We start from the raw sequence: 17,410 nt of genomic DNA on the forward strand, positions 1-17,410 counted from the left end.
CAAATTTAAGGCTGGGAATTTCCAGATCATTTCCTGCAGTCAGACTTAATCTTGTATGAAATGTCTCGTTTTCATTCTTTGGAAATACATCAAACATATTTAAAGTATATCCTGTTTGTAATGTTCATTAAAAAATTAAACAACTAAAAGCTATTAGACAGGCATTAAAAAAATCCTTATCTATCCTACCACCCACATTGTAACGGCTGCCCTATGCTTTAATTCTCCTGTTATAAAAACAATATTTGCATAACTCTGCCCATTCACATGGCTTGTAAGTCAGTCCTCATCAACTGACAGCAATAACAATGAATCAGCTTTAGTTACTATTGCTCTAGTTTGGTAATTCAATGCGTTTCTATGATAATCAAATCCAGACTGACGTGATGAGGATAACTGATGGTTCTGCAACTCCTATGAGAGTAATAAAACAGTGTAACTTTTCTCCCAAGAATTCAATAACTTTTTTCTTTATATGTTTTGATGACCATTTCAACAAGGTGTAAGAGATGGTTAAAAGAATGGGCACTTCTTAGTCGTAAGACAAGTCCTTTGAGAAATTCATGCAACCAGATGCTAGCTGATTTTTGCAATTAGTTTCTAGTAACTCAGTATACATTCAAACTTAGCAAAAACATAAAAATCTCTTTATCCACAACCCATGAAATAAAAAAGATGATCACGCATTGCTTCTGAATAAATAAAAAATAAAATAAAAAAAAATCATGTGAAACAATATCTTGAAACATATTTAATAAGAAATGACAAGCAATTCAAGACACGAAAAGCTGATCTACTATCTAAGCACTTAAAGCCATTAATAGGAATAATGATCTAACTCGAACATACTGAATTGGGCTCCAGCATTACTTTCACAGGGGTGTATTTAAATTCCTGTGAGGTTTTAAAGGTATCAAAGGAAGAAGCAGTTTAAAGTACTATTACATGCTGTGAAAGAGAAAGCCCTCAGAAAAAATGCTGTTGAAAAAACATCAGAAATGCAAGACAGTAAATACCAAGGGTTACTGCTCCAGCTCCTTTTCTAACACAACAGAGAAAGCCTTCCGGAAGATTTCATTATTCGAAAAAACCCAACCTGAGGTATATGTTATCAAACAAGCATCTGTGAAGTATCACCACAGAAATTTTAACTACTTCTGAAAACTCAAATTCAGACAGCAAAAAACATGATTTTATGAAGATTATGATCTTTATGTCACTGTGATGGTCGTTTAAATTTATACTCTTTTTAACAATTTCAGTCACTTAAATGTAAGAAGCAGAAACGAAAACCTACACAATTACAAAGTCTCTTCCTTGTGAATTTAAACTCATTCCCCTCTGTAAGCATGCAATTTGAGCTGTGCCCTATTATATTCAATGTATTAGGACTGAAGGCTAAACAATTTACAGCAAAACATAGCTCTGTTGATTAAAATATTCACAGTAACCACATTTTTTTCCTACATAGTGTAATTGAGAATGGCCCTATTTATATTTTTAATTGTTTAAGCAAGTAAAGTTTTTCCTTTTTTTTCAATTTGTGTTCTGACTAAGTACCTCAGATAAAATATTTGTTCTTAAAAGGATAATGTTTAAATGAGAGTGAAATCAACCCTTCCAATTAGTGGTTTGTTGAATCCCCTAAAGAAATTGTGTAAGGGCATTATACATATTAACATATTTATGGTTTTCCCCTTCTAAGGAAAGACGGTGCAGAAATCACACAGAAAAGCTGCCTGCACCCATACTAGAAATCCATCTTTCTTACATCCATTTTGTAGGAGCAGTCTATTGGTTTTATCATTCCTCTAATCTTAATTTCTAACTACAGCAATCTTAGTTTCAACTGGTATAAAATGCCCACTTTATACTTTTAAAAGGATAGTGTAAGAAATTGCGATATAGAAACACACAGAAATTGATGTGATTTTGGACTTTTTCTCTTCAAAATATATTAATCCTGCCCAGAGGGAAGAGATGCCTAAAAATGTTTCAGGTATCTCTGAGATTCTCCTGCTTCTGAGCCTGTCTTTGCCTAAAAGATGCCACCTTGTCATCTGCCTGCTTAAGTCCTAACTCCTGTCCTCCTTTTGTTCTCAGCCACCACCAGACTGACTCACTCCAGTTCCTGTGGCTGGCGGAAGGTTCTTGAGGGCTTTCTACTTGGCTTTATTCACCTCCATGGTCACAGAGGGGACCCATGCCTGTTCTCTTCCTAGGCAGAGGGCTGAGGCCATAGTCAGTATCACACCCAGAGCAGAAAAGATTCCCTAAACTTGCATAAACTGTTGAAAAGCAATTCCCAACAGCCAAGGATCATACTCTATGCACTCAGATTCCCTAGTATAACCCTTTTCCTCCCTGGTTTCTGGAGACATACCGCATTACATGACCCACATAATAGATACGATATAGCAAAGCAGGCTTGTGCATGACAGAAGTCACAGGCAGACTGTTCTACAACATATTAGGAAAACCAGTTACTGCAATGTAATGCTACGTTTCACCATCTCAATACACATTATTTGTAAAAGCTAACATGCAGATGCAAGTGGAAGAATTTCTGTAACACTCTTTCTTCTCCTCTGCTGAGGTAGCTCCTCGCTTCTCTGTTCAGTATTATTAACAGGGGAAAAAAAAAATCAAATGCAATTTTGCACAAAGTCTGAGACAAAAGTGAAGTAAGAGACAAAAATGAAAAAAGAATTTCAATATGTCTGAAGAAAAAATGAGACTTATTTTAGTGAACACGCTATTGCCTCAACGCCAAGGGAAAAGCACTCGTCATTAGAGAAATGAATTGCTCAGCTGTTTATAAGCAAAAAGCTCTGGGGGAATTTCTCAAGGCCCAAACCACAAAGCGTTGCAGGGTTACACAAACATATGTTGCAGGTGTTTTAGGGTAGACAGGTGGGAAAACCTCAGCTACTGAAAAATACTCCACTTAATAGATTGTATCTGAAACTAGATAACCTAAATGCAACAGAGAAAAAACAAACAAAACAGCAGCAGTGAATTATATATACATGCAGCAATACGCTTACCAAAATAATAATCTCACTAGAGCCAAACAGGATTTTTTAAAACTACTTTTTTCTTTATATTAAACAAATGTTGCGAAATACAAATTTTTTTTCTAAAAGAATAATATTTTAAGCCTGAACCAAAGAACAGACTGAACTAAACATTTTTATATATAAGAAAAGGATAATGGTGCAGTGTTGCTCCTTTTATGAAAATATTCTTAAGGAACAGTTTGCTCCTTTTTTTCCCTCTTTAGCTGACAGGGCAATATTGGCTTGTTGTTTTTTTTTCATATTTCTCATACAGCCTTAGACATTTTTGCATTGAATTCCTAATTCTTTTCCTTTCATTGGTTTCTAACGGAAGTTGGAGGAGCGTATTCAGTAATGACTGGGGTTGTCAGCAAAGGTTTAGCTTTTCCTTCTGTTATCACCTATGATTCTTTCTTCAATAAGTATGATATAAACATGACAAAAATCTGGACTGGGAATAGAGCTGAAACATAGCAGCTGAGGTGTGGATCAGGACACAGTTTGCGCAGTTTGGCAGCAGTTTTTCTATTAGGTACTAATAATTAATATGAAGTGCATACTAATGATTATCTAATGGCCTAGCTGTACAGAGAATTTTACCTTCCCTCTTTTTATTTTTCTGTCAGGTATCCATCCAAGCAGCTGTCTCCACTCTATGACTAGACTTAGACAGTATAAGCAATGGCTTAACATTACATAAACACACCACAATATTTTGTATACTAAACAACTGGTTCAAAAAACAACCCCAAACCCTAGAGCACTCAAAGGAAATGCCATTCCCCAAACAAAACTTTCCTTTCACCTCCTCATCTTCCTCTTCCCTAGTTATACCTTCTGTAGAACAAGCAACACACTGGAGCACAGAAGTTATTCCATCCACCTTCGAACTACTGACTTAAATACTTACTAAAAAGAAAAGAAACCCAGTGAGACATTAGAGGACATAATGCACTACCGCCAGCTCAAAAGTGGTTCAAGGCCAATAGCAAAATATTACCCAAAATATTTTGGATAATATATCTGCATCTATCAACTCTATGTATGAAAGCAGCACAACATAAAGAGTATCCTAATAAAGAATTTCCTTTTATCACAGGAAAACCATAATCCTCAAACTGGGAATAATGCTTCCTGTTTACATTTTTCATAAAGACACTATGGGTCTCAATTGCAGAGCTTGTTATTTATAATGCAATAACAGCATGAAGAATGATCATATTTAATTGTTTCCAAAGAAAACTAGGGAGTGCTTTTTTGCTTCCTTTTTTTTTTTTTTTTTTCCTTGAAACGACAAAAATTCCCAGGAAAAAACTGCAAAGGAAAGAAAATTCAGCTAACTGGGTCAAGGCAGGAAGAAACCCCTGAACTCTGATCAAGCTGAAACAAAATATCTCCAGTTTTGTTATGAGACAACCCTCCATTCCCCTGGCAACTAGAAATTTCAGATACCAGGAAGATATTTTAAATACCATGCGTTATGGTCTGTTTTTAACTTCATACACACAAGCCTTCTCTCACATGGGCATTCTATGACAAGAGATAAAGAAGTGAAAAAAATGACAAGAGAGATTTAGAAATGTTCCAGTGATTTGACTGAAAGAAATTTCTAGTTGCACATTTCGGCTTCTAACCTATTGGGAAGCCTTTTCTTAAATTTTATTTATAGATTTATATCGCATTGCATTTTAACAGATCAAATCCTACCAGATCAGCTTTTATTGATATCCCAGACAAAAAGACTCCGACCTGCCAACGTTCAAGTTCATAACCTGCATAAAATCTCCATCTTGCATCAACAGGATTGCTTAAGTACCTCTGCCTCTTAATTTAGTTGCCTATTTTTCAGCTGAACCCTTAGTTTTCAGAAGTAAATTAACTAAATAGTGAGGTATAAATCTGACAGTGTTCAGCCCTACCCCATGACAGATTTATGCTCTGGCATCTTGCAGCCCCTCACGGTTAGGAACAGGAGTTTTACAACATTGTGGAGGATGGATCCAGGCTTTTGAAGGGAACACACAGCAAGCCTTGCTTTAAACCCTGGAATGCTTCAAATTATGAGATTTAAAATATGACATCTTTATGTACAGAAAAGCTACCACATTATGGTTTTATTGGCACTCGTTTTGGACAACCTGCATAAACCCTTAAAACCACACTTACAGCATTATATCTTCTCCAGATACATGCTTGTACACAATTTTCACCTATCAGGGAAAACAAGAACATTCTAAGGTGCTATTTGGTTATTTCTGCTACATGGAAAAAAACCCAGATTAATTTACGATCTGTGTGCAATGTGCTGTGTAAAACAATTCAAAAAGGTCCCTAAGGGAGTGAAAAAGGATCTTTCAAAGAGCCCCATGCACACACTGCAGCAAAAGGAGTATGATGTCAAAGTCTTTTCCTCTAAAACACAGAAACCAGCAAAAGTCCTGGTGCTGCGGGACAAGCAATTCCTCTCATTCTGAGATTCCAATAATTAGAGCCATTTTGATCACTATTGCTCCTTTAAAAAGACAAAGACATCAAATCTCCAAACCTAGATGTCAATTTCCCATAAAAAGTTACAGCAAAGGATAAAATCTGCTATTCTCACTCCTACTTGAAAATATTTTGCTCTTTCAGAGAAGTCTTTCCCAATGCAAATGTACTCTAATAGCTTTGCATACAAGAATTAATATATTAATATTCACTATAAATAAGTCAATACATCATCAGTATATCCGTATCAGAAGAGACTGAACTGAAACTCCATCATAATAGATGGTACATGATTCCGTAGCTAATCTTTCATACATTATTGAAAAGTTATGAATCTATTTTTATATAACTCACAGTTTGTATTTTGCAAATTTTAGTCAAATAAATAAATTATTATACAGAGAACTTTTGATTAGGTAGACTCAAAGTGCTTTAAGTGCTTGCTTCCTTTTGATAACCTACCTTGCAAACTAGAAGTGATTAACTGAATTGTCAGGTTGCACATAAGAAGAACCATAATCACCTCACTATAACAAGGTTAAAATACATTTTATTAGTGTAATTTTATAAATAACATCATTATTCTTTAGGAGAGGGTCAGTAGCTTTAGATGACTTCTAAACAGAAGTAAACAAATCATTTGAAAGAAACAGCCCCAAGAAATTCACAAGCAATAAGTTTTTATTGGCAGCTGAAGTAATTAAGAGCTTAAAGTCTCCAGCTTCTTGCTTCAGCATCAAGTACAATCAGAATTACTTTTACTTTCCTATTGTCCTGGGTTCAGCAGTAGCAGTCATTTTTCCCCTTCTTAGTAGCTGGTGCAGCGCTGTGTTTTTGATTTTTCGGCCTGGGAACAGCACTGATAACACCGATGTTTTTAGTTGTTGCTCAGTAATGTTTACTCTGACCAAGAACTTTCTGAGTCCCATGCTCTGCCAGGGAGGAGGGGAAGCTGGGAGGAAGCAGAGACAGGACACCTGACCTAAACTAACCAAAGAGGTATTCCATACCACAGCACATGATGCCCACTATATAAACAAAGAATGGCAGACTGCCACGTGCAGCGCCTCACTTGGATGTGTCTGCAGTCTTGGAAGCTTGACTACTCGACGTTCTCCTGAAACTGGACCTTGAGCTTTTCTGGAGGTTCTAGCAGGGGAGCGCAGCTACCGTATACCTGTGACCGAGGAACAGTACTGCCTGTATCGGGGAAGGTCGTTGTCTTCGACCGAGTGCGCAGCTTCCGGAGGGACGCACATGGAGTGGTGAGGGAGAAGGGGACACCCACCTAGCCAGCCAGATCAGCCGAATCAACCCCGGTGATCAATGGGGTGACAGATGTGGCAGCCAGATTGCCCTCACAACGACATCAACTTGCTCAAATAGAAAGAACAGTTTAAAGTTTTGGCTTCCAAAGAAAACTTTCTTTTCTATCTTACCTCTTTAAAGTACTTGCCCTTAACATATCAGAGCTTATGAATTCCTTCTCTATTCTCAGTCTTTCCCAGTTGTCGCTCTGGCCTGTCTATGACATTGTCTCATGCCTTCTAATTAATGGGGAAGACAAGCTGATAAAAAGCATAAGTATGAAATCTTCAGAGAATATTAAAAAATGGAAACACCTTTTTTCCCCCTCCCTTGTGTTTGCAATCAGCCCAATGACATCATCAGGTAATTGCCTTGACTATTTATTGAATAATGCACGTTACTTGCTGTTCTATACAACACTATTACATACTTGTTTTAGTATTAGTCAGAAGTAGACACTATTATTCCTAACTTGCCTTTAGCCATCTCCCCTGACAGGCTCTATGCTACTCCACTCGTCCAGAAATCACCAGCCACGCCACCAACTCCTCACCACCCTCAAGGCCAGCAGCTCTCCTGCTGGGTCACCCAAGACCAGCAATGAGAACAATGGAGTCAGCTTGCCCTCCTTGCTAGGCTCTGCTTTCACCGCCAGGAGCAGACTGCAGCACCATCCCATCCAGCGCTAGATACACCTGGAACAAATCCTTAGTTTCTGAACCATCTTACCTGTGGCACAGCTTTGTCTTAACTATGAGAGGTGTCACTATTCAGGAAGCTTTGCTTTATTCTGTAGCATTTCTCACCATTTTCCTACTTATTTAAATGTAATAGGTGTTTAACTTAGATTGAATCAATATTTGTGGGTTCTTACCCAAATGACCATCCTGTGCATACAACACTAAAGAGAGGGCAATACTGCAAACTGCATCGTCGTTGGCAATCTAAGAGATCAGTGTTCTCCTTCAAGTGATGACTACTGTGCTACATATGATACTGAGGAATGAGAAAGACTTTGAAAGATTTCTCATTTGAAAAGCTTTGGCTAGATGAGTAATCAATCACTTTCCAAGATTTTTTCCTGAAAATATTGTGATATACAGGATACTTTCAAGAAGATAAGTATTTTATGGTGTGTCAATTAAATAGTTAACATATCAGGGGGGATTGCAATGAACTTTGAGACAACAAAGTTATTATACTGTGAATACTGACCACCAGCCTTTTTATATTTTAAAATGCATAGGTGCACTGGGAATGAAGATTTTGAAACAAATGTACAAAAATTAAAGGATTTTAAATTCATGGTACGCTTACTATTTTTATGTGATACTATGGCAACATGGTTATTCCAAGTAATTTATCATTAAACTCATAGTTGCCTGTCATACCTTATTCCATTAATGAAACACAATAACCGAATATTTAAAACATGAATTGTTAGAACAAAGCATGGAAAGTGAAAGTTACTGATTTTAAGAACACGAACATAAACAAAGAACAAGTTAATATCATGTCTTTTTCATGTAAAATACATTCAGTTCTTAGTTGTACAGGCCCACATTTAAAAGCTTAGCATGCAGTTAAAGAAAATAACATCAATGTATTCAAAGTGAGGTGTTTAGATTACATCTAGCCTTACTACATTTGCAAATTGGGAAGTTAGACCTTTAAAATGCTTGGGTTTGTTACAAGGAATTGAATACGGTTATAAAACCAGAGGTTGATTTGAAGATCCTGACATGTTTTTCTTCATAAAAATCTACATTGCATTAAGGATCCAAGATCTTAAGCTTTCAGAAATCGAGGCAAACAGAAGTTGAATCATTGAAAGTAAATACATTTATTTTTCTTTATTTCCCCATACTCCTTCTCTCCCAGATGAAGAAACATGTACTTAGCTTTTCTGGAAAACCTTGTTTCCTTTATCAGTCATATCGCTTGTCAAAGCAACTCTCAGTTAAAGTGTATGCGACCTTACCCGTACTGCCAGCTCGTACTGCACTGGGATATTCATTATCCCAGCTTCCTGATGCTTTTCGTACAGCTAAACCCCCTAATGTATTATTGCAAATCTCCTGAATTATCAGTCCCATTTTTCATGATCAAAAAATTGTCGGAGAAAAGCAAACATTTGTTCAGAGCCCCCCTCCCCCTTTTTGGTACCCCTCTAACAAAACGGGCTCTGCACCCCAGCAGTACCTCTGTGTGTAGGTACAAATTAATGAGCTCCTAATGCCCAAACAGTGCCAGATCCCAACTTCTGATTGGCTGCAATCTGGTCATTAAAGAGAGGTAATTAATGCCAGATTGCACACACAATGCTAACAAACAAACAAAACAACCCCAAACCTGCTTTTCTCCTGCCACAAACAGCAAAACAAACAATCCTGACATAACGGCAGCTTTCAAAGGACAGTTGCAGCTCTGCAGCGGCACCTCAGTTAATGAGTGTATAGAAAAGAATTTATCTGAAGAAGAAGAAAGTGAAACTCAACAGCCTTTCAGGCACATGAAACTAGCTTGGAGAAAACTCTGAGATGGTGGCAGCTACTTAAGAAGAAAATTCAGCTGAAAATAAATGTACAAAGAGTTCAGTTCAAAATTTCAGAAATGTGTCTTCCCCCTGTCACTCATTGCTCAGATTGTGAAAAGTGTTAAAAGCTGGAATACAGATTTCTCCGACTAATCGTTATATGAGTAATCATGACCAGATATCATTGCTTAAGTTTTCTGGCAGTGCCTGTAATTTCATTCATGACAAACTAATCCAACTTCTGTGAAATGTCATGTAGGCTTCATCAAGGATTTAGTTAGAATTTAATATTATTATACGGCCCCTCTCAATGTCAGCAAATAGCTTAAAATACAACGTTGAAAAAATATCAGCAGCAGTAACTAGAATATTATTAGGATAACAAATTAATTCCCATCAACCAAGCACAACAACTTTTTCATTTTTCTGAATCAATGGCTTATGATAAAGCTGTCTTCTAAATAGCTTGCTCAATGAATAGGGTAACTCATGACATTAAAGTATCTGAAAGCAAACTTATTTTACAAAAATATTGGGAATAAATACAGTAAGCTTTCAGACAAAGGATGGTTGTCAGGTTCTTCGTATGCAATGTGAAACTGTAATGTTCTATGTAGTGCTTTAGTTTTCTAATAAGTCACTATGATAAGGTAAATACTTCGACACAGAACAACATACAAATAAGAACACCCAAAGATGAAAATTACATGGCTTATGTTGCTGTGTTAGAATTTTATTTGCTAAAGGGTGAAAACAGATTCGCAAAATTCACAGTTAACTTAAAACAATAGTTTTAAACCTTTTATTCCTAGCCCTGGCTGCCTTCAGGAAGGAAAGAACATCTGGTTATTTAAGGAACACAATATGTTCACATTTTCTATGACTTTTGTTTCTAATTGGGTTTTTTAATTTTTTTTTTATTTGAACAACTCTAGTTAGAACTATGTTTTTTAATCACTTTATATTTTTCCACCGCCCTATCTCTGTATCTCTACTTCTTAATTTTGCAGCCTTTGCTTTGAAAATTAACAGTGCTCAATGGTTTTGATAAGGAAAAAAAAAAAAAGGAAGAAAATTGGCCACTCATGGGATATTAAATGCACAGAGACACACCTTCAGTAAAGGCTTTTGGATACACAGAAAGGATACACGCAAAAAACCCCTTCCCTTATTTTCTCATTTCACACATACATACTTTCAATAGCCCATTCTTCCACAGGAAGTTCTATGAAGGACTGTAAGTGCATAGAAGTTACTTTCATATAAATAATTGAGGTAATTATCTGTTCAAAGGTTAGAAATGTGAAACAAATACTCTGCTAAGCAGGTTAGCTTTATGATCCTATGCAAAGACAATAACACTGGTTTGAGCTTCTCATTCCACATTACCCTAATAACTGAAGTTAGCCAAATGCAGAAAAGGCTAATATTCAATTATTCTGCATTGATCCATTCTCACGCCTGTAAAATTAGTACCTCCCAGGTCCCCCTTCAGGGAGAGGTGCATTAACTTGTTTTCAGCTATTAAGGAGATATGTTTTTCTCTTCTGTAGTGCTGGAATATATCAAAGACGTGGTACCTAAACCATCCTATCATCCCAACTGCCAGCTGGGGTTCACAAACTGAAAAGCAGAGCTGCTCCATGCATGAGATAAATGGCTAGCACTAATTATTTTTCATATTACTGTTATTACTGGACAATGCTAAGGTTTCTCCTAAGTTTGATTACACAAAAGGTCACTAAATTGTCAATCTTTGGAAAAAAAAAAAAAAAAAAAAAAAAGCCACCACCTTTTAAGTATAGCTTTCATTTGACATTTAGGTTGCTCTCCTGATGATGACTGAAGTGAAAAGAAGCAAATAAAATGTGACAGGTTCATCAAGGCAAAGTTTAACTCTCCTGATAGTCTACAAGCCAAATCAGAACGGTAAGAAGATACTTGCTATGTCAGGCCAAGAAAACAGAAGAAATAACGGATGTTATTAGACGTGCAAACACAGATTATCTCTAGAATTGGAAGTTACAGGTTGAAAGGCTGTATCAGGTCCATTTTAACTACTTCATTATTTATGACAGGATTGTTCCTCAAGGACTTTTCAGTTTTACGTGTGTATCACCATAGTGATATATGTTAGTTCAAATACCCCACAACTTCCCCTCAGTGAGATTATTTGGGATTTATCTAGCTGCAAAATTAACTCCAAAGACAATATATAATAACAAACCTGCAAGAGGCAGATTCCTGTTTGTCCACGTCTTTGGGCTGTGGCCAGTGGTATAAGGTTCAACAAAGCAAAGGTGCCAGGTCCTGCATTTGGGAGACAACTCCATGCAAAACTACAGGCTTGGAGAAGAGTGGCTGGGAAGCTGCTCCAAGGGTCAGAGAGCAAGTCTCTCCCAGATTTTTAGACCAATACTAAACATTCTTGCTATGTTCAACAAACAACGAAATGAGACACTGGACCATGCAACAGTCTCCCACAGAAGACTTTCCCAAATTCATATATTAAAACCCCAAGAGAAATCTTGCAAGAAATACCATTCAGAACAACTCAGCCCTGGGTCATGAGATCTAAATTGCATTGAACCAAATGGAATTTCCCATTAGAAACTAGAAGCTGGTGTTGGAGCAATGCACAGGAAAACATCAAAAGTGGAAAAAAAATCATTAGGCACTGAATCACTTACAAGTTACACTACCGACTAAAAGCTCCTTGTCTTTTCCTCCAATCTCTTTTTATCTGCTCAGGGAATAAAGGCAAACTGAATTATCTTCATGCAGATAGCAAAAAAACAGGTATCGGAATTTTCCCATGTATGCTGGCATATAATCTGTCTACTGATTTTAGAGTACTACAGCACCCATAATGTCTTGTTGAGTAAAGACTCATTCCTTTCATTACATGCAATAAAAATTTTTGACAGACTTGGAAAATTTTTATATGTAGGTCTCACAGAATAATGAGACTTCCATTTCAGTAATACTTTGGATTGAACCAACATATGCTTAAAGACACATAAATGAAACTTAAAAATCATACCTATGGAAAGATAAGAAACAGGTACTCCAGTCATAGCACTGAAAACACATTTCTTTCTCAGATCAGGAGCTATTTCTATTTTTTTCTTTTAGAGAGATCCTTTAGAACAGTTTCACTTCCTTATACGGTAAGAAGTCCAGATCTGTTTATGCAGTCTCAACCCAAAGGTACAACATAAAATGAGAGGTGGCTGGAAGTCCCATAGTGCTCTGCATTCTCTGGAAATTCCAGCTTCCTAACATTCAGAGTGTTTTCCAAGCAGATAACTACACCTCAGAAATGAGGAAAAATTGTAATTACTCATATTTAAATTGACAAACCAACTAGAAGTCTTGGTATGAAAGAGCTTTAAGTAGTTATTCACTACCTGAAAGACATGGTAGGAACTACATCCACTACATTCCAAAAGGTGTTCAAGGTACACCTAAGAGTGCTAATTAATTGGACATGGAGGCCTTAATTAACCTGGCAACTTCATTCTGTTGAAGACATGAGCATAAGGAGCAGAATAGTAATTAAGCTTCTTTTGTGGAAAGTCAGTGGTTCATTTTTGCCCCCTTTAGCTGGTAGGGTATCTTGCATACCACCTAGGATGCTGTGGAGGACAGCTGAATAATTATTGATTATTCTATCTCTTAACATACACTTTAAATAAATGACAGATTACGTACTGGATCTAGTTTGATACCTTAGCACAATTTTCCTCCCTCTGCATCTTTCCTGCAAAAAATAGTTCTATCTCGTTTTGCTAAGACAGTACATAAACAAATGCTGGGCAGTGATTTCACAGACTGATGCAGAAATCTTAAGAAAGATTCCTGAGATCTAACATTACTAACTTTCTTACATACTGAAAAGATGATATATTTTACTTCTCATCATAAAAGAAACCTTTGTGCCGAGAGGAATGAAGAAAGCAGCTGTAAGGATGCAGATTTCTGCAAAAAACTGATACAGGAACAAAGAGACAATTTTTTTCTTAATCCATAAAAATGTAAACATTGGTACTGAATGAAATTTTGCAGAAGGCAGTCAGAGTGCAGAAGTGATGAATTTTTCACTTACAAAGGTGATGTGCATCAAGATGAGGGAAATCAGACTTTACACTGGCAGCCTACTAATGGGACATGCACAAAGACAGTTCAAAACCAACAGCACAAATTCTGCTATCTGCTAAAGATCTCAGTACTGCGAAGATAAAGGTATATAGTTTCATCTCAAAACACTTTATCCACTGCATGGTGGATATCTGCTGTATATTATAACCACACATATGCATATGCCATTTTGGAATAAAGAGGTCTGCTTTTTTTTAGTACAGATGAGTATATCAGAAACTGCATGCTAGTAATATGTAACATAAAATTTATGAATGCATACATTTTATTCATGTGGATCTTTCCAGGCTGCAAAAGCAGTCTCTTACTTTTAATTGAAAACCATCACATAACTATTATATACTGGGCAGAGGTAGTGCTTAAAGAATTAACAGTGATTAATCTGCAGAAATCCCATGAAAAAGGTCTTACAGATGAAATTGCATAACAATTTCTTATATAGCTTACAAGATGACTATATAAAACCTGTTTCCCTCAAAAGTATACTTTGTGTCTGTGCAGAATACCAAGCAAAGTTATTCTAAAGAATGTAAAAATATGCAGTTACGAGAGCTCCTGGATAACTTTACCAAAGCAGTAGAATACAATTCTTTGAAGAGTAAAGGAACTTGTTTCTGCTCTTAGCTACCAACTCTTGATCTTCTGATCAGGTAAGAAGAAACTTGAAAATACAACATAGTCCCCAAAATGCAGGTTGCTATTAACCTCATAGTGTTTAAAACATACCTTTGGATCTCGGAGAAAAAGTGCTCTTAGGATAAGGGAGTGAACATCTCCAATAGGTGGATAATGCATCAGAAGCCCCAAACAGGTCTGATAATTACTTGAAATCACTACAATGCAAATGAAGAGAGAGAGAGAGAAAGAGAGAGAGAAAGGAGAAAAATGACATATTAGTGAAATATTACTATCTTATTCTGATATTCCAAACCAATACCTTTTCCAGTTGATTCATTACAATTCAGATTCAGCTGTCTTTTTCCACATTAAGTCTCTTAGAACTCAAAGCAGTGCTCAACATATAAGTGCTCATATATTGCATAATCAAGCTTCATGACTACCCTTTGTCCAGTATCATTAAGGTCAATGCTAAAGCTACCACTGACTTTATGTCATAGACATTTATGTTAGCTCTAGATTTAGATGCCTAAATTTAGATCTCTGTAGCTGTGCACCCAAAGACTGCCTGAGTCAGCAGAGGTCAGTGCAATACAGTCAATGAAGCCTGAAGAACCAGTTCTACACTCTGAAATGGACTTTTCAGATACTCATCTGCAGACAGATATTTAAGTATAATACTTCGTGAGATAAATTTTAGCTTTGGTCTTGCTTTTACAGTAACTTTCCCTCACTGACAATTCTTTGCCGCAGCATCTTTTATGTTGTTCTTAGGTACATATATGTATACATGCCCACATACATGTATATACACATATGTAAAATGAACTCTTGAACTCCTTGCTTATAAATCAGAAACTATATATGAAATGTTCAGGAAAAAGGCTAGATTTTCATTTCATAAATATTTAAAAATGTAATATACCATTAACTTACATTATGTACATTTGATTTTTTTCTCTTTCAGGAAATTTTCAGCATGTTTCGCTAAAGTTTATAATTTAGTTGTAGTTCTATTTGATTTTATCTGAGTCTATGTAGTACACTCTATGGTTCTTTGCTTGTCATTGTCTTCGTTTTCTTTCTTTTTTTTTTTTTTTTTTTTTTCCCCAAATCAATCTAATTATGAGTGCAATTATTAAAGAAATCTTTTCAGGCAGGTCTATGTAAGCTACTTCATTTCTTTTGCACCATCTAAATCCAGGCAATCCATCTGCCACAGCTGTCAAAGCAATGCCTGCTAATGATGCTTGCACTCTACAACGTAAAGGCAGCCTTCAACAACAGCAATTGTAAATAAATTTTGAACAACCTTTACTATTCTGATAACTTCAGCTGTAGTAGCAAACACTTTCAATTAATCAGGCCTCTCCATCAGAAAGGATCACTCCAAATACAAAATTATTTTGAATCAATAAAAGGCAATATAAAGTACTGTTTTGTGGACAGAAAGATTTAAATGTTTTACTTTTTTTCTTTCATGCGAATAAGCCTCATATCCTCCTGTACCTTTTTTCCCTCAACAAGAGGATTATGGGGAAAAGATGCAGGACTGGGCAAAATGAATAATTATAATCTGTGTAGGGAACCACTTTATCATCTTCATTTCCGTTGCTGATCCGACAGCTTGTAATTTCATACATCTGCTTTCATTTGTAAAGCACTCACTTATCCTACTCATTCTTTATCTGTTCTGCCTGCTCTTTTCCCTACCCTTTGTTTTTCTTGTTCATATCCAGGTACGTGGTTTTTCTTCTTGAAGGCACAAAGCTGGCATAATGAACACAATACAATGGTCTCCGTCAGAGTTCTTTCAGAGGAGCATAATACTAGCACCACATTGTACATACCCAATCAAATTTTCATACGTAAATCAAATTTAAGATACTGTACTGCAGTTATGACCATGATGACTTTTGACCAAAGAAATAAAAATACTGAAAATTGTTACTAAATTCTAAATACTTTTATAAACAACAGGTAGTAAGATGAACGCATTTCTACTTCAAACAGATCAATATGTGTTTTTTTCTGCAATGTAAAATGGATTTAAATTATTATTTCTTTATTTTTCCTGTAAGAGTTCTTTACTGTCTCACAGATACAGAGAAAAGTAAATATTATAAAAGCTAATCTACCTTAGTGGTGCAGACTTGACTCCTGACAAAAGAAATGTATTTTCAACCACAAGACATTTACCCTAATTATTAATATTTTGAAATGTATAATAGTGAAGCAATTAAATAATGGAGGAGGGGGAAATCAAATTGTTGGGCAATGACCTTTGCCCCCTCTAATCCCTAAAAGTTAAATTTAAAAATGAAACTTTACTATCCGAAGGAAGTTAAAAAACCTTCATTCTTTAATGAGGAAGGTCTGCTGACTTTTACATTTATTTTATATTTAGGGTTTTCCCCACATATTCAGCTGTCCTGTTCTCCCATAGAAATCTACAGAAAAGAACATCGTTGCCAGTGTGCTATTTGCTGGAGAACCTTGGGTTAAAGGGATCTCTTTGCTGAAACACCTCTTGGTACCCTTTGTTTCAGAATGATCTGTATGCTGCCCATGAGCTGGCAGCGTGTGCTGCAGCCCACAAAGCCAACAATATCCTGGGCTGCATCAAAAGGAGAATAGCCAGCAGGTCCAGGGAGGTGATTCTGACCCTCTTCTCTGCTCTTGTGAGACCCCACCTTCAGTCCTGTGTTCAGCTCTGGGGCCTTCAGACAAGAAGGACACGGACCTGCTGGAGCAAGTCCAGAGGCCACGAAAATGATCAGAGGGATGGAGCACCTCTCCTGTGACGAAAGGCTGAGAGAGTTGAGGTTGTTCAGCAGGGAGAAGAGAAGGCTCCAGGGAGCCCTTATTGTAGCCTTTCAGTACTTAGAGGGGGCTTATAAGAAAGATGGGGAGAAACATTTTAGTAGACCCTGTTATGATGAGACAAGTGGTAATGGTTTTAAACTAAAAGAGGGAGATTTGGATTGGACATAAGGAAAAATTCTTTAAGGTGAGGGTGGTGAGGCACTGGAAGAAGTTGCCTGGAGAAGTTGTGGATGTTTCATCCCTCAAAGTGTTCAAGGTCAGGTTGGATGAGGCTTTGAGCCATCTTCAAGTGATGTAGTAAAATGTCGCTGCCCATGGCATGGGATTAGACTAGACTGGACTTCCAACCCAAACAATTCCATGATTCTTGTATCTTCAGAATAAAATGTATAATAAAATCCAACAGAGTGGCAGT

General features: G+C 36.6%; 1 protein-coding gene across 1 annotated transcript in view; it reads right to left on the reverse strand.

Moving 5' to 3' along the window:
* TBC1D5 (TBC1 domain family member 5) overlaps window positions 1–17,410 on the reverse strand; it is a gene marked incomplete at its 5' end in the record, with an annotated part of 186,650 nt that overhangs the window by 57,805 nt on the left and 111,435 nt on the right. The window contains one exon of the mRNA XM_080611116.1: window positions 14,278–14,384. Within this exon, the coding sequence (XP_080467242.1) occupies window positions 14,278–14,384 (107 nt within the window). The remainder of the gene's footprint in view (window positions 1–14,277; window positions 14,385–17,410) is intronic.

The sequence above is a fragment of the Psittacula echo genome (genome assembly GCF_963264785.1).
Source record: "Psittacula echo genome assembly, chromosome: 2".
NCBI classification, from domain to species: Eukaryota; Metazoa; Chordata; class Aves; order Psittaciformes; family Psittacidae; genus Psittacula; species Psittacula echo.